Source organism: Pongo pygmaeus, chromosome 1, assembly GCF_028885625.2.
Source record: "Pongo pygmaeus isolate AG05252 chromosome 1, NHGRI_mPonPyg2-v2.0_pri, whole genome shotgun sequence".
Taxonomy (NCBI): Eukaryota; Metazoa; Chordata; class Mammalia; order Primates; family Hominidae; genus Pongo; species Pongo pygmaeus.
The window spans coordinates 87626524-87650293 of NC_072373.2; the positions used below are offsets into that span (position 1 = coordinate 87626524).

General features: G+C 38.5%; 1 protein-coding gene across 1 annotated transcript in view; it reads right to left on the bottom strand.

Annotated features, from left to right (window-relative positions):
• Positions 1-7185: 7185 nt before the first annotated feature.
• The window catches only part of UHMK1 (U2AF homology motif kinase 1), a 31898-nt gene continuing 15313 nt past the window's right edge, over positions 7186-23770 (bottom strand). The window contains exons 7-8 of the mRNA XM_054494592.2: positions 18570-18658; positions 7186-14421 (exon numbers count right to left, since the gene is read on the bottom strand). Of these exons, the coding sequence (XP_054350567.1) occupies positions 14275-14421; positions 18570-18658 (236 nt within the window). The 3' untranslated portion in view covers positions 7186-14274. The remainder of the gene's footprint in view (positions 14422-18569; positions 18659-23770) is intronic.

Below are 23770 nucleotides of genomic sequence, written 5' to 3' on the forward strand. Positions count from 1 at the left end.
TGCACTCCAGCCTGGGTGACAGAGCAAGACTGTCTCACAAAAAAAAAAAAAAAAGACGTGGTTCAGTGGCGAGGAGTATAATTTTTTTAGCTCTCTTATTCCCTGGCAGAAATAATGTAGCCTTCTTATTATAACACATGTCCTTTTAGCTGTAAGATAAATAAGATGAGGTCACTGCTTTTACAGATCTCACATGCAAAGGGAAGAAACAGAGAAATGTTATTTAGTGTTAAGAATTTATAAATATTCACAAAATTTGTTGGAAACATCAAGGAAGGAATAGTTGATTCAGCCCAGGGACCACAGGTTTACACAGATGTGGATACATGGGCTGATTCTTAAAGGATGAGTAGATACTTGCCAAGCAATGATACACAGAAATGGAGGAAGTACTGCTATTGAAAACAGATATTGGAACACTCGGTCTGAAATCCAGGCATGTGTTGGGGAGGAGTGGGCAGGGCATATGGAGCTACTGAAGAATTTCAAGAAGTGAAGGAATCTGATCAAAATTTTTAATTATCTTGGCAGCGTGGAGCCTGAAGGCAGGAAGATCACTGTAATAGTTTAAATAAGAGATTATGATGGTCCAAAATATGCTGATGGGCCGCGCATGGTGGCTCACGCTTGTAATCCCAGCACTTTGGGAGCTGAGATGGGAGGACTGTTTGAGGCCAAGAGTTCGAGACCATCCTGGTCAAAATAGTGAGGGTCCATCTCTATTATTAAATATATATATAGCTGATGATGAGTATGAAGTTCAGGAAATAAATATAAGAGATATTTAAGATTTAGGATGGGAAAGGCTTACTGATTTCATATTGACAGTGAGGGAGGAGGAGAACTAAATGGCTTTCATGTTTCTGACTTAGGTCACTGAGTAGATGGGTTATTACCTGAACAAAGAATATAGTCAAGGTAGGTTTTGAGATATCTCCTTGGCTAATGAACAATTCTCTCTTCTGTAAGAACAGTCCCCTCTCAAAAGGAAAAGTGCACAATAGTCTTTGTACAATGTGGATCAATTTCTGTCATAGTTTATTGGTCTAGCATGGACACTTAAACACACTGTGCCAATTAAAGATTCTCTTCTGGGAATTTGTGATTGGGCCTACAGAAAGTCACTTTTGAGGCTGGGTGCAGTGGCTCATGCCTGTAATCCCAGCACTTTGGGAGGCTAAGGTGGGCAGATCACGAGGTCAGGAGTTCGAGACCAGCCTGGCCAACATGATGAAACCCCATCTCTACTAAAAATACCAAAATTAGCTGGGTGTTGTGGTGGATGCCTGTAATCCCAGCTACTCAGGAGGCTGAGGCAGAAGAATCGTTTGAACCTGGGAGGTGGAGGTTGCAGTGAACTGAGATGGAGCCATTGCACTCCAGCCTATGGGCAACAAGAACGAAACTCCGTCTAAAAAGAAAAAAAAAGCCACTTTTCAAATGGGGCTAGAATTTTAATTGCCTGTGCAGTGGACAGTCATATCCCACTGGTATATGGGGAAGCAGAGAAAAGACAACAGCAGCAGCAGGAAGAAGAAGGGGACAGAGGAGGAAGAGAGGGAGAGACAGCCTAATAAAGCACAAAGCAGGTATTCCCCAAAAGAAAAGCAGAGACTAAGAGGTAAAGCAAGAAAAAAATAGGGAGAGTACTGGCAGCTTCCCAGTTTCTGGATCCAATCCCTGCATGAGATCTGACTGCATAGCTACTCTTATATTCCATATTCCATAAACTCAACTGTGTCCTAATTATAAGTTTTTTTTTTTTTTTTTTTTGGTCTATTCATTTCGGCTAGCATGAGTTTCTGTTACTGCCAATACAGGAATAAAGACAAAAAAATGGGGTTTGGGATATGGAGATTTGAGGTATTCACAGGACTACTAAGTGAAAACATCTAGTAGGCCCTTAGATATATATATGGGTGGCTGGGCGCAGTGGCACACACCTATAATCCCAGCACTTTGGGAGGCTGAGGTGGGCGGATCACCTGAGGTCAGGAGTTCAAGACCAGCCTGGCCAATGTGGTGAAACCCTGTCTCTACTACAAATACAAAAATTAGCCGGGTATGGTAGCACATGCCTGTAATCCCAGCTACTTGGGAGGCTGAGGCAGGAGAATTGCTTGAACCTGGGAGACGGAGGTTGCAGTGAGCCAAGATCATGCTACTGCACTTCAGCCTGGGTAACAGAGCAAGACTCCATTTCAAAAAGAAAAATATATATAGAGAGAGAGAGAGTCCACAAAAGTGGGGAGGCTGGCATGAAATATTTGTCTGTGTTTGGCATATATAAGTGGAATTTGAAAGAGAAAGGCTGTGTGGTCATCTAGATAGAGCATAAGGAGATAAGAAATATAAGCTATCTAGACACTAAAATGATTTCAGAGGAAAGTTAAAGGACTTGTTATTTTCTTTTCTTTTTTTTCTTTTTCAGACGGATTCTTGCTCTGTTGCCCAGGCTGGAGTGCAGTGGCGCAATCTTGGCTCACTGCAACCTCTGCCTCCCAGGTTTAAGCAATTCTCTGCCTCAGCCTCCAGAGTAGCTGGGATTATAGGCGCATGCCACCACACCTGGCTAATTTTTTGTATTTTTTTTTTTTTTTTTAGTGGAGACAGGGGTTTCACCATCTTGGCCAGGCTGGTCTTGAACTCCTGACCTCATGATCCACCCGCCTCGGCCTCCCAAAGTGCTGGGATTACAGGCATGAGTCACCGCGCCTGGCCAGGACTTGTTATTTTCAAGGAAACAGAAATAACCCTTTGGGTATCGTAGTTAAAACAGAATTTTCCCTAACTCTCAGACTTAGTATGATTAAGACATATAAATTATAATTAATACTATTAAGTAATGAGTAATGACAGACATTAGTAAAAAGAGAACCTCCATGTGTCAATCTGACATAGTATAATATTTATTCCATGAATAATATTTATTCATGCTCAGTGTCTTCCATTTCCTCTTAGGAAAAACCAACTACCAGTGGAAAATTTTGATGACTCTATTATCACCTATTTCATAGAATGCAGAAATTTAGGATGTAATACAACCAACTCTTTGCTATAGAAATCAGAAATGAGCCTGGGCAACATAGTGAGACCCTGTCTCTACAAAAAAATTTAAAAATTAGTTGTGCATGGTGGCACATGCCTGTGGTCCCAGCTACTCAGGAGGCTGCAGTGAGCTGTGATGGTGCCACTGCACCCCACAGAGAGACCTTGTCTCAAAAACAAAAAACAAAACAAAGAGAGAAAAGAAAAAAGGAAAGAAATGATTTCTTACTTTAGCTGCAAATGAGGATCAGAATGCCTCACTAAGTCAAAAACTTTATCATAGCTCCTAAATCAGCAGTGGCCCTGAGGTTTTTGTCACCAAACATATGTTAAGCATTATTTGTCATGAAATTTTGTGTAATAAAAAGTTTATTTTTTAATTAAATGTTCTCTAGGACATATGTCAATTACTATGGTCCTTTGGACCATACTTGCTCCATCCTTTTCCTCTTAAAGTTACACATTTCTTAGCCAGGCACGGTGGCTCATGTCTGTAATCCCAGCACTTTGGGAGGCTGAGGTGAGTGGATTGCTTGAGGTCAGGAGTTTGAGACCAGCATGGCCAACATGGTGAAACCCTCTCTCTACTAAAAATACAAAATTAGACTGGGTGTGGTGGCTCACACCTGTAATCCCAGCACTTTGGGAGGCCAAGGCGGGCAGATCACTTGAGGTCAGGAGTTCGAGATCAGCCTGGCCAACATGGTGAGACCCCTATCTCTACTGAAAATACAAAATTAGCCGGGCATAGTGGTGCACACCTGTAGTTCCAGCTACTTGGGAGGCTGAGGTGGGAGAATTGCTTGCACCTGGGAGGTGGAGGTTGCAGTGAGCCAAGATAGCGCCACTGCACTCCAACCTAGGAGACAGAGTGAGACTCCGTCTCAAAAAAAAAAAGTATTATTTGCTATTTTGTCAGGGTGTATGCAGGTTCTCAGTAATTATAGCTCTGTTTTCCCTTGCAAGCATAACCAAGAGATACAAAGGATAAAACAAAAAGTCCACTTACTGTTGCTTCCCCTAAAATAAGAAAATCCATTTTAAATGAGTGTTAACAATTGTTAAATTATAAAAGGGATGAGGCCAGGTGCAGTGGCTCACGCCTATAATCCCAGCACTTTGGGAGGCCGAGGCAGGCAGATCACTTGAGGTCAGGAGTTGGAGACCAGCCTGCCCAATATGGTGAAACCCTGTCTCTACTAAAAGTACAAAAATTAGTTGGGCATGGTGGCGGGCGCCTGTCGTCCAGCTACTCGGGAGGCTGAGGCAGGAGAATTGCTTGAACCTGGGAGGCAGAGGTTGCAGTGAGCTGAGACCATGACACTGCACTCCAGCCTGGGCAACAGAGCAAGACTCTGTCTCAAAATAATAATAATAATAATAATAATAATAATAATAATAAAAGGGATGGGTTTAAGTGTATAGTCTAAGCTAGTTTTTCATCAACTAGCTGTTCTGTGTTCTGAGGAACACCAACATCACACAAATTCTCAACAGATACTTTTAATACAAAGAGTCTTAATTGGGTCCTGGCAGGGAAATACAGTTATAAAAGACATTATATGAGACAATTGGGAAAAACTGAATGTGGACTGTGCTATGGTTTGAGTGTGTCCCCCAGAATTCATGTGTTGGAAACTGGTGCCCAGAGTGGCAGTGTTGGGAGACAGGGTCTTTAAGAAGTGGTTAGGTCATAAAGAGGGACGGATGCTGCTCTCATGGGACTGAGTGAATTCTCGAGAGAGTGAGTCCTTGTTCTCTGGAGACTAGATTAGTTAGGAGAGTGGGTTGTTACAAAAACAAGGCCACCCCTGGTCTTGCCCCTTCTACTTCTCTGTCGCGTTATGATGTAGCTTGGAACCTTCACCAGAACCTGATCTCATAAGTACTAACAATTTGACAGGGAAGCGCACAGGGAAGATAATTAGAGAAAGTAACAACTGAGCTGTTTAAATATAAGATCAATATGATTTTATCACACAGATAACTGGGCATGGGTAGGCAGGGAATTGAATGGCACTTTATTTTATTGTTTTTCTTTTTTTTAGACGGAGTCTGGCTCTGTTGCCCAGGCTGGAGTGCAGTGGCACAATCTCAGCTCACTGCAACCACTGCCTCCTAGGTTCAAGCAATTCTCATGCCTCAGCCTCCCGAGTAGCTGGGATTACAGGCACGTGCCACCATATCTGGCTAATTTTTTTCTGTTTTATTTTTGAGACATGGTCTCACTCTGTCATCTGGGCTGGAGTGCAGTTGGTGTCATCACGGCTCACTGCAGCCTTGACCTCCTGGGCACAGGTGATCCTCCCACCTCAGCCTCCCAGATAGTTGGGACTACAGGTGTATGCCACCATGCCAGGCTAATTTTTCTATTTTTTGTATAGACAGGGTTTCACCATGTTTCCCAGGTTGGTCTCGAACTCCTGGCTCAAGCAATCCACCCACCTCAGCCTCACAAAATGTTGGGATTACAGGCGTGTGCCACTGTGCCTGGCCTGAATGGCATTTTAATGAGAGGATCAGAAAGAGGAAAAAGGATGGACTTTGCAGAAATACAGGTAGGTGCAGCTGCAGCATGAAATATAAATAGGGAAAGCGATAGGCGGCATGATTGACAGGTGGAGCCAGATTGTAAAAAGTCTTATATGCCAATTCAAGGGAATTAGATATAATTTTGAAGGCAAATGGGCAGAATGGGAAATAAAATGAAGAATTTTAAACATGAGTAGCATGATCAGGTTTCTTTTTAAAAATGAAAACTGTTAGCAGTATTAAGAGACAAGAGGGCAGGAGACAGGGATCTTTTAAGAAACTCTAGTAAAAGATCAAGGACTAAACCAAGTAGTATCTGAGGAAATGAAAAAGGGAAGCTGGATCTGGAAGGAATTACTGGGTTGACTAGCAGGCAATCTAGCACAGTGGTGACTCTGAAGTTAGATATTCATTTGTCCACTGTGTAAACCCTAGGAAGTAAGCTAAACAATCCATTTCCTTAACCATAAAATGAAGTGAACATTAATATCTTCCTCATAGGCTTCTTGGGAGGATTAACCAAAAAGCATTTAGCACGTTTGGTGCAAAATAACGCTCAGTTAGTCACTATTCTATCAGGGAGATGAAGAGATTGAGCTACTCCTAAGTAGCTCTTGAATAAAGGCCTGCTTCTGCTTTTCAATCCTAACCAATGCGTTTTGTTTAGATGAGTGGTTCTAAAAGTGCAGTCTCCACACTAGCAGCAGCAACAGCCCCACCTGAGAACTTGTTTGAAATGCAAATTCTCGAATCCAACAAAGAACTAGTCAGAAACTCTAGGGGCGGGGCCCAGCAGTCGGTAGCCTAACAGGCCCTCCCAGGTGATTCTGTTATATGCTGAAGGATAAGAATTACTGGTTTAAATATTCTTATCTCCAGTCTAAGTTATTAAAACAGTCTCTTAGGGTGTCCCTTCTAACAACATTTTCCTGTTGAATTTATCTTCCAGATCTGTCACTGACTTCCCAAAACAACATGCCAGTGCCACTCCCAGACAGACCAGTACATAAATACCACCTCTCAGTTTTTATGAAATGTCAGGCAAGTCTCTTTATTTGGGTTAATTGGGTCTCAGTTGTCTCAGTTAATTGGGTCTCAGGTTATTTGGGTCTCAGTTCCCATATGGAAAAAGGGAACATTAAACATGATATAAACTAAAATGGTATCCATCACCTAGTTGATGCTTCATGATTTATGGCTGTTTTATTACTATTGCACCTATTATCTCATTTGGTCCTCACAACATAAAAATACAGCTATTATCAAAGCAGAATCACTGGATTAAAGACATCCAAGTTGATAAAACAGCCAAGATTAGAACACAAATTTCCTGACTCTGAACTCTGGTTCTTTTCATTAGACCTGGCTGTTTCTACAATATCAAGAACACTTTTCCAAAATAAAAAATTACGTATCAGTATTGCCAATTTGATGCAAGATTTCCAAAAAAGAAAAATCATATTCTTTAGAAATGGGTGGTTAAAGCCACATGGAAATTTTTAATGGCAGTTTTTAGTTAAAATTAAATCATAAAATAAACATATTTACCTGTTATCTGAATATTTATACTAAGTATAGAAAAAGTTGAAATTAAAAAGCAACTCCTTTATTTTTAAGCTTTTATTTATCACTCTTATCAAACACATCAGAAAGCATTATCAACAGTGCATCTTATGGTAAGTCAGTTTACAACAAAACTGAACAAGGCAATTGTGTTTACAGAAAAAGTCTTCAGCAAAAAAGTATGCAATACAGTCAACTGAAACACATTGTTCACACTTTTTAGGAATACAGGGAAGTGGAAAATAAAAGTTCTTTGCTATTCAGCAGGAAAGAGTTTAAAAGACTTGAATGGAAATCAGAAATTCAGGGATTTGAGAAAATAACTTTTTGGTACTGACACACATCTACATATATAGTCCCACTTAGTTTTTGTTTTTTGTTTTTTCTTTAAAAAAAAACAAAAACAAAAGCTCACAAACAATGAGACATCACAAATAATACAGCAGAACCACAGTGCCAAGAAATGCCAAGACCAATATGCTACTGAAACAACTGGTAGAAATGTTACAGACAACTATTCACTATGTATTGTAATATTCTTGTAGTTCTGAGGTGAAGGTAAACCAACAGGAGAGATTACTCCTTGTAACTGGCTTTGGTTTAAGTGATCTTTCACATTTTTTTCTAACCATACCTTCTTATAAAAAATGTAGCAATTACCTGTTACTGAGGGAAAATAGTACTAGGTTTTAATATTCACAACCAACTACTCCAGCTGACACAGGATGCCATCAACCGTTAAAATTAATTGATCATAATTAGATTTTCTAAGACTGATCAACAGATAGCAAAGATGGAGCCCTTTTGGGAAAAAATAAAATCCCTTCTACCCCAGTTTTGACACTGTTAAGAGGTTATAAAGGAATGTTAAATTATTTAAGATATTTCAAAAAAGAATTAAGAATGGAAGAGTAAATTCTGCTGGAAAAGATATGGCAGCTGTACAGTCTGCAAAGTAAATAATCTACAGAGATGCAGCTTAACTTTTTTTTTTTATTATAATAAACATACTTATTTCCATAAGGTGCTGTAACTTTGCAGCTAGTGCATACTAATGCCACCCACTGTACCCATTGTGCAAAAGGAAATAATGGAGATGGCTAACCTCCAGTTTTCTGATCCTTGATTTGCATAAGTGGTGATGTACACCAAATACACAAAAGCTGGAGTATAAATATTTATTTTTAAAAATTAGGCCAAACTGAATATAGATATTTAATCTGGTTTCACAAACTCTTAAAATAATTTTCTGAGGAAACAGTGATGAGGAATGTGTAGGAAAGGCAATGTTTCTATGCTAGCGGTACCAAACCTGGAACTTTAAGTATCATTTTTTAGCTCATTAACTATATAGAAGACTACTAAGACCAGTAAGGGAGCCATTTTCTTCCCCTCCTCTATTTTTATTACTTATCTCTCTCCTCTTTACTCTTAAAATTGGCAATCTTCTGACAACCCAAGCTAATAAAATAATATAGCTATATATAATTCAAATAACTAAAGAACTTTTGAGTCCATATATGCATGATTTTTGAATACCTCACTACATTTGCTCTTATACCCTCACTGTCCTGGTATCATAAATATTATTAAGGGAAGATAACTTAGAAGGGGAAAGCAATTCCAACCTGGGATAAAAAAGTGATAACAAATAATTATCTTGTTGATAGTAAGAGCTTATGGTAACAAGTAGCTCTGATTTTTCACATAAAGACTCCCCCCCGCAAAAAAAAAAAAACAAAATACAAACAATTCCAGTTTTTTTCCCCCAGAATGTGACTTATTTCCATTATACAAGCAGTATAACAAAATAAGCTCTCTTCTGCACAAAAAAAGATTAATGGTTTATAAGACAAATAAGATAGAATGCTTCTCTTTGCCTTTATATTATAATACTATGAACCTAGGTAACAAAACATACATGGCTTTCTTCAAAAGAGCCACAAGATTTCTTCTGGTTATTGTGACAGCTACCCAATTTAATGGGAAATAACACTCAAGCAGTCATTTGATAAGTTTCCCATGAATTCCAGCATTTACAGTGCCACAAACACAACTGCCACAATTATGACAACTCTCTGAAAAGCACAAATAAAGCCAATTTGAAACATTAATCCTCATAAGCAGTACAAGGCAGAACAAAAGTGCTGAGTGGTAGGAAAATGAATAAAAATTTCCTAGCAGGAGAATAAAGTTTGTGTACACTATCTTATATCCTGAAGATCACTTTAATGACCACCTATAAAATACAAAGTTTCCTAAATACTCTCTGATTTATAGATATTTCTCTTACAGTCCACTGCCCCTATAAAATTACAGCAAAAATATTAAAATTATTTACCTTCTTCTTAAATATCCACAGCACTTGTCAAGTACATGCCACTGTGAATCTACTGGTCATTATATAATTTAAAAATAGTGAAAAACATCTGAGGGAAGTGGCTACAATAACAAACATGACATATCCTATAGTATCAGGCAGAGAAGCTATCCTAAAACAAAATGAAACAAAATCTTTACAATTCTGGGTACTCCAAAAACTAAAATTTCCATGTTCTTCTGTGATTAAGAATGGGACTTATCTTAATATACCACAAGAGGCTCAGCTCCGTATGATGGAGACAACATTTTTATATTCATCAAGAAAGGTAGTAAGTAATACTAACTTGAAAAACTACCATCTCAAAATAAAGGTGATTGACTGAGCACCTTAAGAAATGGGGATTCTTTTGAGCTAATTGTGACCAAGTACTTGTCTATATGTGACCATAATTGACAAGAAATGAAATTATATCACAGAGCTACAGTAATAACATTTGATGAAGGAACCCGATATTAAAAACAGAACTAGAGATCCAAGGAAGAATTAAATTCTGCCAGACAATTCTGGCTTTTCCATCATATATAATATTGGAATAAAATCAAACATGAATAGTTTTACACATACAAAAAAACAAGGTAAACCAAGGCTATTTCCAGGCAGATAGTGAATATATACATGAAAAATAAAACAAAGGTAAACCAAGAAAATTTTGGACTTTTATACTATCATATGTGACTCAATCTAAAAGTTACTCCAGGAAAAAGGCAGAAGTGCTATTAATTATCATCATCTGGGAAGCTTTCACCCAAATGAGTTTTAATATTTTCCAGGAAACACAAGGCACTTGCTTAAATCTTTATCTACACATCCATCAGACTCAAAGTCATGATGTGATTCCAACTGTACCCGAATCTGAATAAAGCCACCTAGCATGTACCCTTGCATAAGTGTCTAGGTAAATATATGGTTACTGAGTGTCTCCCCTACTCCTTCACCCAGTAACTATGTTCTTACAATTACTATCATTTACAATGGTGCTGATTTACATTAAATTAACTGTAAAAAAAAAGAAAAAAAGTCATGCTGCCAAGTATACTGATAGTAGAAATGATGTGTAAGATAGGCCTAACAGAAAATAAGACCTAAAACAAAAAATACCCAAATGTTAGTTATCTGCATGATGAATTAACTAAAACAAGCCATGAAACAGCATCTGCTAAGTGCTCTAACTCTGCCTTTTATTCCAGAAAAGTAACTGATGCCCTTACCAGAGTGAAGGTCCAGTGTAACAAGACAGAAAAAAGCCTTCTGCCCATGGTTTCTCTTCAGCTTTCTCTATATGGCAGCATTCCTTACAATAAACTTGCTCAAGAGTTAAAATATAAGCAACATGAATCTAGAAGACAAGTTAAATGAGTATTCGGAGATTTTCTTTTGAAGAATAATTTAACATATCTCAGCACTCTTTAGCAGCTGGAGTACCAAAAAGAAGGCAATATTTCTCTCAATAAAAACAAAGAGAAGTTCGAGTAAAACCATACTTATGGTTTTTGTTCTAAAAGCAGCCAGTTTGGCTCAAGGCATAGCAGAAAGGGAATCCCTCTAAAGAGAGCTGCTATATTGGTGGCCACAAAAAAGGAAGACAACCAGTGGTAATAAATGCGGATCTCTTATTGCAAAAGGATAGTTTTAAAAATTCCTTTAAAAGGCAGTCAGTACTTTTAGTTAATGCTGTCTCTTACTGAGGTGTCCAACTCTACTTGTTTTTGTCCTGTAAATACAGCATTAGTTTTGACAGTGGCTAGCTAGCTACCCCCTCCAAATATATTTCAAAAGAATCAAGTATTTTCCACAAAACAATAATCACTGTATGTGCCTTTTCTGGGTGTACAATGTGCCACAGTAATACCCCAAAGAAGTAACTGGGAAGGTGAGAGGCAAGGAAGCACAGGTATTAATTTAGGGAATGAAACACTACCTGAGACAAAATTTGCCCAAAAGGGTAGGGGTTAAGTGACATGAACCCTCACCTCTTTACCCTTTCTCTCAAAAATAAAATTTCTAGGTCTTTCAATAACTTTAAGAAATCAAAATCCCTATGTATATATTTCATCCTAATCATGAAACTCGTATCTTTTGATAATATTTGGTTCAGGTTTAAGAAAGATAATATCACAGGAGGGAGGGGTAATCTGCTAATGTGATCTTTGGTAGAACAGGCTAAGAGCTATAAAATAATTTAAATCACAGGAGGCATTTCTTTTTCAATTCTCTGGCTTTAATATAAAACATCTAGCCAGGTGTGGTGGCAAGTGCCTGTAAACCCAGCTACTGGGGAGGCTGAGACAGGTGAATCGCTCAAACCTGGGAGGCAGAGGTTGCAGTGAGCCGAGATTGAGCCACTGCACTCTAGCCTGGGCAACACAGCAAGACACCATCTCAAAAAACAACAACAACAACAAAAAAAACCCCATCTAATCAAATGCATGGTTAATTCAAGGCTCATCAATTATTCCCTCAGCTCCCTTAAAATCTAGTTACCATCTTCTGTAACAAAATTCTACAGTGTCAAGCACTAAATATATGTATGAATGCATCAGCAATAAGATGACAATCAAAGAATGCTGTGAAGATTGGCATCAAGATGTTAGCAGCATACTGCAGGACTAGGCTTAGAAGCCTACCTGCAGTTTATTTGTAAGGATTTTTCTTTTGGGGGCGGAGGGGAGAGAAAAGTAAATGTGCTAACTTAGGATACTTGCCCTTATAAAGAATTTCTTTGTATCCCATGTTCATCATATTTAAGGACCTGATGTTTCTAATCACCACAAAATCTGCTACCCATATGAACATTTAGGAAAGTTTAGGTCTTCACAATACTGGTTCTGCCCACTTGAATTCTGACTTGAAAACAAACCAATTTATAATCAACTCCTGAAAGGGTCAAAATAAAAAATAATAGTTCTTCCTTCTAAGGGCATATATTGGGGAACATGCCACAAGACCCTTTGGTAATTCATAAATCAGCCTCCTTATGCCAAATTTGGTTTCATAATAAACATTAAAGGAGAGTCCTGAATTTGACAATTATAAATAACTAAAATGTCAAACAGTAATTGTTTGAGTGGGGTAAAGTATTTCATTCTGTAAAACGCAAATCCTAATTGGACTCTCAGCAACCTGCCTGGCAAACATAAGGAAATATGAGAAGGCTTCCAGCAGGGAAAGACAGAAGACTTTTTCCTTAGGAAAAAATAAATAAATAAAAAAATTAATAACCTGTATATAACTTGTCTTTTTTTTTTTTGGTATAATCAGTGTTTCATAAAGGCATCCTAATTTTTATATCATTAAAGACAACCTACCATGAAATAAGAAGAATCCATAATTATAATTCTAAAAACCATGTCATCAACTTGTGTCCATGAACTCACGAATAGCAGCATCCTCTACTCACGGACACATTAGGTTGCTATGAATCCTTTTAAGAATTCTTTGAGTTTTTCTTCCTTTCTACTCTACCTCATTATATCTACACCTTTCTTAACTACCTTGCAGTCAAAAGCCAAACTACCTGGGATGCTGTTCCTCTAGTTTGTCTTCAGCTAAGGACAGAGGCAGAGAATGAGGGAAGGGGAGGAAAAAGGGAGCAGGGATATGAGAAACAGAAAGGAAGAAAAAAAGAATCCTTTTATTTTCCACCCTCTCTTCGCCCTTTTTTTTTCTTTCCCCTTCACTGTACATCTAATTCTTTTGACCCACTTCAATTTTCCATCATAGTAGGTAGAGCCACATCTTGAGAAACCTTAAAACTATAGATTTACTACAAAAAAGATGAGCTAATACAAAGTCTAAAGTAAACTAAAAGAGGGGTTGATTTACATCTGGCACAACTTAGTCTTTGTTGCAATCATTTTAGAAGTCTCAATTTAACTCCAGGCTAGACTCCAGTTTGTTCTGGGCCTCTCAGGAATTATGTTTTGTCATTTACATTGTATCAGACAGACTACCTCTCAAAAAATGTATATCTTAAATCTTACGGATGTGAAACAGGTAGGGAAGAAATAAGTATAGACTGTATTAGCTCACAGGATTCACACTATAAAGTACACTGACTCAAATTTTCTCTAATCGTTCATACTCGCACACTCACTCAAGCATACATACTAGACATAAAAATTGTGCAAGATCAAGCATCAGCTTTCTATTTTAAAAGCCTTAATTTAAAAAAACATAGATAGGCTCACTGCAGTTCCTTTAAAGGAATATTCAGTACTACAGTACTGCTTTAAGAAAAAATTCACAACTCAGTGTTAAGAACACAGTAGGTAACTGCTGCTTGACAATTACTTAACATTACTAAGAGCATCCAGTGCCAGCTTATGGATATCAACAATAAGAACCACTGGACAACATAAAGAAATAATCTGTAAATGATGTCACCAAACCTAACAAATTTGTTAGTATTTACCGAGACATGATATTATTCATCCTTGCTTCATGATCCATGAAATAATTAAGATTTTTTTAGGCTACATACTGAAGAGCAACACCTGCTCTCCTGCACAAAAAAGGGTTGCCCACATGGATGCTCTAAAACCCCTCAATGTATAGCTGAGAGGTCTTGTCCTACTCAGTGCCAAATGTATGCAACGCAGTCACTGCTTGGGCAATGGCTGCATATTAGTAGGATTAAATAAATGTACAAAGTACCTTCTTAAAATGGTAAGGGGGTACTCCTGCATTCAGATGTGGAATAACCCAAGAAATGGAAGAGGAGAAAAAGGAAACAGTCCTTAGGTTACTGATTAAAGCAAGGTTTGATACAGATATCCCCTCTTGTAGGCACTCAGCGGGTAGAATGTAGCCACAACAAACTTCCCATCAAACATCCTTCCAGTCAGTAATTTCTGCGCAGCTTTGGAATCACCAGCATTTGCATACTCGACAAAGACCTGAAAGACAGAGAAAAAAACATTTCATTTCCACCAAGATTGTTTTAGACCAGTGCTTTACCACCTTTAATGTACATACATCAACTGGAGATGTTATTAAAATGCAGATTTTGCTTCCTTAGGTCTAAGATGTTGCCTGAGTTTCTGTTCTAAACAAACTTCCAGGTGATGCCAATGCTGCTGGTCTATGAACTATACTTCAGGGCAGCAAGGTTTAGAATACTTCCTCACAACTCAGCTCAACTCTGAAAAATCTCTCAAAGACAAGTTGTGTGAATCATGTACAATCTTTTGCTAAGGTCATTACAGGAGTGATGAACAACACTAGACATTTGCCAAAGATACGGCTGAATAGCCCAGACAGCAACTGCATTTCAATGGTACCTGGATGATAATCTGTATTTTTACAAGTGAAAAAGGTAAAAATACTGGTCAAAATCTGCTGGAAATTGCACCTATTAGGAAGTACAATTTGGCTGGGTGCAGGGGCTCACTCCTGTAATCCGAGTACTTTGGGAGGCCGAGGCAGGTGGATCACGAGGTCAGGAATTCAAGATCAGCCTGACCAACACGGTAAAACCCTGTCTCTACTAAAAATACAAAAATTAGCTGGGCAAGGTGACACACACCTGTAATCCCAGCTACCCAGGAGGCTGAGGCAGGAGAATCGCTTGAACCCAGGAGGTGAAGGTTGCAGGGAGCTGAGATTGCGCCACTGCACTCCACCCGGGGCAACAACAGAGCAAGACTTCATCTCAAAAACAAACAAACAAAACCTAACTAGGTGTGGTAGCATGTGCCTGTAATCCCAGCTACTTGGGAGGCAGAGTTGGGAGGATCACTTGAGCTCAGGAAGTCGAGGCTGCAATGAGCCGAGATCACGACACTGTATGTATTCCAGCCTGGGTGACAGAACAAGGCCTTGTCCCCTCCCCCACCCCACCCCAAAAAGGAATAATGAATCTATTCCTGATTTTTTTTTTACCTGATTCTTGCTTCAGATAGGCTATACTTTTCTATACTACACCATCCCACACTAAGAAAGGCATCTTATTTTTATAAATTATTATGAAATTAATAGGGCTGTATCATTTTAATTCTGATTATTTTTATAATTGCATTATCAGATGCATTCATTATTTTTCAGTGTTTTTTGTAACATTCCTTATAAAATCATGTTTGCCTGAATTAAAAATTCAAATGAAGAATGCCTTTGACAACTAAGTAATGGACATTTTCAAAAGCCTAGATAGATTAAATCTGTGATTCCAAGAGTTTATCAAAAGCTGCTTTCACTCTCCTTTAAATGTCAGTGAAAACTTCTCAAAATAGCAACTTTCCTCTCACTGATACTTTTTTCATATCATCTTAAACCTGGATACTTCTCTCTGGAAAAGCTTTCTCCTCTCTCTCTATTCTGTATCTTCCACTTCACTTTGACCACTGGGGCTAATATTGAGTCAGATCATGTTAGTCCTTCATTCGAAATCTTCCAATACCTTGCCCTAGTTCAGAGTAAAAGCCAATGTAATCTCAATACTCTACCAAGCTCACTCTACTTAATATGACCCCTACCACTCCCTAATCTCTCTGATCTAATCTCCTACTATTCTTCTTTCTCACTCTGCTACAGCCACATCGGCCTCCTCAAATCTGCCAGGAATGCTCAGGGCCTTGGATCTTGCTGTTCCTTTTGCCTAAAATTCTCTTCCTCACTTCCCTCAAATCTTGATTCATATGACCTTCTCAGATGTCCTTCCCTACTAACCCATTTAACAGTGCAACCCACCCTACCTACCCCAGCACTCCTTAGGCTTCTTCCTTAATCTGTTTTTCTCCCTAGCACTTATCACATTTTTAAAAATCTGATTTGACCACTTTTATGATGGGTACCTAGAACATAATAAATGCTCAATAAATATCAGTTAAATGACTAAACAGCAATGATACAATTATACATACTAGTATTCAGTATGTGATACTAAATGTAAAACTATTATCACTAGTTTGGCAATAACTTTTCATTAGGACTAGAATAAAACTGTGTTCATATTTTTGTTTTCATATTTTTTCAGTTGTCAGGAATGTTCATAATACTAAGCTATTAAGATAAAATAATAGCTGGGCGCAGTGGCTCACGCCTTTAATCCCAGCACTTAGGGAGGCTAAATCGGGTGGATCTCTTGAATTCAGGTGTTCAAGACCACCCTGGGCAACATAGCAAAACCTCGTTTCTACAAAAAATTAGCCAGGTGTGGTGGCACATGTGCATGTAGTTCCAGCTACGCGGGAGGCTGAGGCAGAAAGATCACTTCAGCCTGGAAGGCAGAGGTTGCAGAGAGCTGAGATCGCGCCACTGCACTCCAGCCTAGGAAACAGAGTGAGACCCTGTCTCAAAAAAAAAAAAAAAAAAAAAAAAGATAAAATAAAATAATCCACAACCAGAGATGACTTCACCCCCTACAGGACAGACACTGGGCAGTGTCTAGAGACATTTTTGTTGTCCAAAGTGGGTAGAAATCAGGAAAGCTGTTAAACGTTCTATAGTGTAGAGGACAGCTACTCCAACAAAAGAATGATCAGGCTCAATGTTAACAGTGTCAAGAATGAGGAACCCTAAGATAAAGCAAACCAAAATTCTATCTCTCGAAAAATAAAAATGCTACAAATAAATATTTTCTTACATTCTTTGTCATATAATTTAATTTGGAATTAGAGTTTCTAAAGAAAATGCAGTGATAACAGTTTTACCCCACACATTTTAAAGATGAAGAAAATGAGGATCATCACAAAGCTAATCATATTGAGGCTAGAACTCAGGTTCAAGAATTCTCAGTCCAGCACACTTTCCATCTTTAAACTATCACTGATAGTTTCTATTACAATTAGAACCTAACCTAATTGGCTTTCTAACTCTACCTAATTAGAACAAAATTAGACTAAAACATTTCTCCAGCTGAACCTGAAATAAAGCATGATTTAGCAGTTGGTGTTATTGTTACTGTTTTTTTTTTTTTTTTGAGATGGAGTCTCGCTCTGTCACCCAGGCTGGAGTGCCATAAAGCAATCTCAGCTTGCTGCAGCTCAGCCTCCCAAGTTCAAGCAAATTTCCTGCCTCAGCCCCCTGAAGAGCTGGGACTATAGGCACCTACCACCACACCTGGCTAATTTTTGTATTTTTAGTAGAGAGGAGGTTTCACCATGTTGGCCGGGCTGGTCTCAAACTCCTGACCTCAGGTGATCCACCCGCCTCGGCCTCCCAAAGTGCTAGGATTACACGCATGAGCCACCTCGCCTGGCCTGGTGTTACTGTTTACAGTGGCTCAAAAGTAGTTTTTTTTTTTTTGAGATGGAGTCTCACACTGTTGCCCAGGCTGGAGTGCAGTGGCGTGATCTCCGCTCACTAAAACCTCCACCTCCCAGGTTCAAGCGATTCTCCTGCGTCAGCCCCCCGAGTAGCTGGGATTAGAGGCATGCGCCACCATGCCCGGCTAATTTTTTGTATTTTTAGTAGAGAAAGGGTTTCACCATGTTGGCCAGGCTGGTCTCGAACTCCTGATCTCGTGATCTACCTGCCTCGGCCTCCCAAAGTGCTGGGATTATAGGCGTGAGCCACGGCGCCCGGCCAAAAGTAGTTTTTTTTTTTTTCTTGAGATGAAGTCTCACTCATTTCTCCCGGCCCAGGCTGGAGTGCAGTGGCAGGATCTTGGCTCACTGCAACCTCTGCCTCCTGGGTTCAAGTGATTCTCCTGCCTCAGCCTCCCAAGGAGCTGGGATTACAGGCATGTGCCACCACGCCTGGCTAACTTTTGTATTTTCAGTAGAGACAGGGCTTCACCATCTCTGAACTCCTAACCTCAAGTAATCCACCCACCTCAGCCTCCCAAAGTGCTAGGATTACAGGCATAAGCCACCACACCCGGCCAATATTTAAAAAAAAAAAAATTTTAAGTGCTAAAAAAATGCAAGCATATTATAGAACTTTTAGAAGAAGTAAAAAGTACAAGTCAGAATATAAAAATCATTAAAATGCAAAACTCATAATCCCTAGTAAAATTTTGTTGTACATCTTCCTACAGAACTAAAACATTAAACGCAGAATTTTAATAACCTCTGAGTAATCTGCAATTATGAAAATATTCACTTACTTGTCCTCTGCCAGGATTTTCCTTTGGAACAAGTAGAGATACCACTGGTCCATATTTTTGACACTCCTCTTTTACATCTTCTACAACATCTGATTATTAAAACATATAACAGTAACTGCTCTGATATAATAAACAAGTATTCAACATTTTAAATTTTTTAATCATCAAAGAATTCAAGAATACATAACTAGTAATGAGGTCATTTTATGTCTTGAATAGTTGACATTCAAATGATTCAAAATTTTAAATAATAGTCTTCCACCTTCTATTCTCCTTGAAGGCAATACATAGTATCAGTTTGTCTTTTTTTTTTTTTAGACAGAGTCTCGCTAGGCTGGAGTGCAGTGGCGTGACACTGCGACCTCCACCTCTCGGGTTCAAGCAATTCTTCTCCCTCAGCCTCCCGAGTAGCTGGGACTACAGGCGCGCACCACCACGCCCAGCTAATTTTTGTATTTTTAGTAGAGATGGGGTTTCACCATATTGGCCAGGCTGTTCTCAAACTCCTGGTCTTGTGATCCACCCACCTCAGCCTCCCAAAGTGCTGGGATTACAGGCGTGAGCCACCGCGCCTCGCCAATTTCTTCTGTATTCTGCCATTATTATAAACTTATATACAAGCAAATATGAAATTATAAAAATACCTTGCTTTTTATATTAAATATGTCCTTTAAGATATTTCCAAATTATCCCATAAAATTTTCTCATTTGTTTTAATGGTTATGAAATATTTTATTCTATCAATGTTCAATATATTATCTTATATGTCCAATACTGATTAGACAATTTCCAAACTTTTACCATTAAAAACAGTACTGCAATAGATAACTCCCCTATGCATATCTCATTTCATTTGTGTATTTCTTTCTTTCCTTTTTTTTTTTTTTTTTTGAGATGGAGTCTTGCTCTGTTCCCAGACTGGAGTGTAGTGGCACAATCTCGGCTCACTGCAACCTCCACCTCCCGGGTTCAAGTGATTCTCCTGCCTTAGCCTCTCAAGCAGTTTGGATTACAGGCGTGTGCCACCACACCCAGCTAATCTTTGCATTTTTAGTAGAGACAGGGTTTCACCATGTTGGTCAGGCTGGTCTCAAACTCCTGACCTCAGGTGATCCACCTGCCTTGGCCTCCCAAAGTGTTGGGATTACAGGCGTGAGCCACTGCACCCAGCCTCACTTGTGTATTTCTAAGTTGACATTCTAGAAATAGAAATGCTGGGTCAAAATTGACATAAATTTGTAATTTTTCCAATTTGCTTTCCATAAAAGTTTACCAATGTAAACTTTCTCTAGCAATGTACAAAAATGTCTGCTTCCTTATACCCTTACCCACAAGAGGATAATCAAATGTTCCATCACTGTCAATGTGTTTGATGGGTAACAAAGATATTGCAGTTTGGCTCTAATTAGCATTTCAAGAATAATAGAGAGTAAAAGCATATGTGTAAAATACTTGTCTACTTCCTTTTCCATAAACTGTAATAAGAGCTATAAATATTTTTTCTTTAAACTATAAATATTTTTTCTTTAAATTATCCTTTGTCTTTTAATCTTTCTTAGGGTGATTTTTGTCAGGGTTGATTTTGTTCAATGCTTATTACACTGCTTCTGAGTTTTTTGCCATATTCAAAAAAGGCCTTTCCAACTTCAGGAATATTAAAAAACAAAATTCTACAATGTCTTTTTATATTAAAAAATTATCTGCTTCCTACCTGCTCTACTTCCTTCCCTCACCCTTTCTTTTCCCTTCCTCCCTATTTCATTCCCTTGTTTTAGTATTTTAATCTTTACTTGATTTGAAATTTAATTTGGTCTATAATGTAAGGTTTAACTTCCTTCCCTGCCTCTATGAAGATTACAAGACAGCTGTTCCAACACATACCATAATTTCTAGCTAAGAAACTCGTTATTTCATGACGACCCCGTTCATCAGAAGTGACAAAGGTATTTAATGGTACCATATTGTCTGCTGCACTTTAGTTCACTTCAGATTCTTAAACACTAAGATTCAATAGCAACATTTAAACAAAATGTAAAGACTCCGTGTATTTAAAAGCAGAAAAAAAGTCACAGCAAGATAGAAAAGGAGAGTTATATGGTTGTCTAAAGGTTTATTCAAAAACAGGCCAAGCTTCACTTTTTTTGTTTTTTTTTTTTTTGAGACAGTCTCGTTCTGTCGCCTAGGCTGGAGTGCAGTGGTGCCATCTCAGCTCACTGCAAGCTCCGCCTCCCGGGTTCATGCCATTCTCCTGCCTCAGCCTCCTGAGTAGCTGGGACTACAGGCGCCCGCCACCACGCCTGGCTAATTTTTTGTATTTTTAGTAGAGATGGGGTTTCACCGTGTTAACCAGGATGGTCTCGATCTCCTGACCTCGTGATCCATCCGCCTCGGCCTCCCAAAGTGCTAGGATTATAGGCATGAGCCACCGCGCCCGGCCAAGCTTCAGTTTTAAAGAGATAAAAACTATTAGGAGTAGACAGAATGAGGTGATGAAGACAGCAGGTCTTTACAAAGATGAAGACTGAAAGGACCTAAGTAGTATTCTGAACTGATTCCAAGAAATTCAGAGCCATTGCACCTTCGTAACCTGAAACAATGCTGAGGGCAAGACTTTCTTTCAGATAGACAACCTGAAAACTCAAGACTCTTAAAATGGTCACAGACTCAAAGAAATTACAGTTCTCTCACTACACTGTAGGGACATGAAATCATTTACAAGAGGTACTGTCATATAATTAGCCTTATCTGTAACATTTTAATTTTCTACAAGGAGAATATTTAATATTAAGCAATTGATATTTTTAAATAGAAAAATAAGAGCTTTAGAGATATACAGACCTAAATATCTGGCTTTAAAAATATTTACTAGCTTTGTGAATAAACCTAAGTTTACTTCCATTATCTACAAACTGGAAAAATAACTACTACCTCTCAAATAATATATATAAAGTACTAGGCACAAAGTAAGTGTTAAGATAAGCCAGAGAACAAGAAACAAAGTAAAAGGAAAAGGAAACATAAAATAAAGCTTTCTGTTTTAAATTTTTTCCTATTTTAAATATTAAGAGGACATAAAACTGATATAATTTATGGGCAGAAGATACAGAAATTAAAAATAGGTCAAGAGTCTAGAGGATATTTGAGCATCATTTGTTAGCAAAATAATAGTTAAGACCTGAAAGTAAATAAAATAATAGGAAAAAATTAGAAAAGTCCAAAATCGAGTGCTGAAGGACATATACAGAAAATATTTGGTTACTACGCAGGAACATCACTAACTTCCTACCTACTTTTACTTATAACTTACGTAACTTAGATACAGCCACACCAAAATTCTTTCTCTTCCAACCTATTTCAGTGAGTACAGGAGGTATTCCTCTTGTCCAAAATGAATCCCCAAGGTCTGCTTTTTCTCTTTTATTCCTTACCTCTTTAACTAGGACCACCATCTGCCAAGTGGTTTAATTCAGATGCCTCGTGCAAAACCCCAACCTGCCTCACTTCTTGCTCTCATATCCACTTAGTCACTACATTTAGATAGATTGGCTCCTTGCGAATTATTTCTCCTTCCATCTTCCCTTTCTTCCTATAATAAATATTTGAGTGCCTACTGTGTGTCAGTGCTATTAATATAGCAATAAACAGAACAAACCAGATTGTATTCTAGTGGTTAATAATAGGTAATATTTGTTGAGTGCTTACTATTTGCCAGGCATGGTTCTAGGAAATGTTTATACATTATTTAATTTTCACAACAACTCTACAAGATAGGTACTATTTATTATCTCCATTTTATAGATGAGGAAACTATAGTTTCCTTCTTTTGCAGAAAACTGCAAAGAAGCTAGTAAGTGATAGAGGCATAATGTAAACTCAGTCTACATTCTTTTTTTTTTTTTTCCTGAGATGGTCTCACTCTGTTGCCCAGGCTGGAGTGCAGTGGTGCAATCTCGGGTCACTGCAACCTCTGCCTCCTGGGTTCAAGCGATTATCCCACCTCAGCCTCCTGAGCAGCTGGGATTATGGGCATGTGCCACCACATTCAGGTAATTTTTGTTAAGTCTACACTCTTAACCGCTACACAAAATTGTCTCTCCAGTAGTAGTAACAATAGGTTGATGCAAATGCTTCACAGCTGTTGTCCTTGGTCTAAGTTTGGCCCTGTTTTAGTCCACTCCCTCTCTGTTTCCAAAATGTCCCTACTAAAATACAGGTTTGACTATGTCATTCTCCCATTTAAAATTATTTAATAAACTCCTTACTGCATTCAACAAAGAACAGATAGGTATTGAATACTTAACCATAAACTAGATATTATTCTATACCTGACGCAAAGTTCTTCACATATCTGTATTTTGGTGTTACTATCTCTGGGATAAAATCCAAATTCTTAAACATAGCAAACTCGTCTGTACTCTGGCTACCTCATTAGCTTTAACTGATTGCTCCCCAACAAATATCTTAAGATACAGTCATATCAGTTTGCTGTTTTCTGACACTTTCATATCTATGTGTTTGTGCTACTTATTTCCTAACCCCTCAACTTTTAGTCAAGCAACTCCAAATTACTGAGCTCAGATATAACGTCCGTAGAGAAGCATTCACCAGTTACTGAGATTGGGTTAAGTACTTGTCCTTTCTGCCATTGTATAGTACCCTATCTTCAGATTATCAGAACTATAATTGTTTATGTAGCTGTCTCCCCTACTATACTAAAGACGGGAAGTAATCCCACAACAGCACATAGTAAATACTCAGTTAATATGTCTTAAAAGCAAAAAAGAGAGCTAAAATGGAGAAATGCAAGCATAGGGAAAGGCTAGAAGAGACAGACCAGAGAGATAGAAGTTGTTGGGAAAATTAATCTTTTTCATTAACTGGGTAAAGATGAAACGTAAAAGAGTCAAAAGGACATTATGAATAAAAAAGTGAGAGGGCTGGGCACAGTGGCTCACACCTGTAATCTCAGCACTTTGAGAGGCTGAGCCTGGTGGATCACCTGAGGTCAGGAGTTTGAGACCAGCTGACCAACACGGTAAAACCCCGTCCCTACTAAAAATACAAAATTAGCCAGGCCTGGTGGCACATGCCTGTAATCTCAGCTACTTGAGGGGCTGAGGCTTGAACCCAGGAGGCAGAGGTTGCAGTGAGCTGAGATCGCGCCACTGCACTCCAGCCTGGGCAACGAGTGAAACACTGCC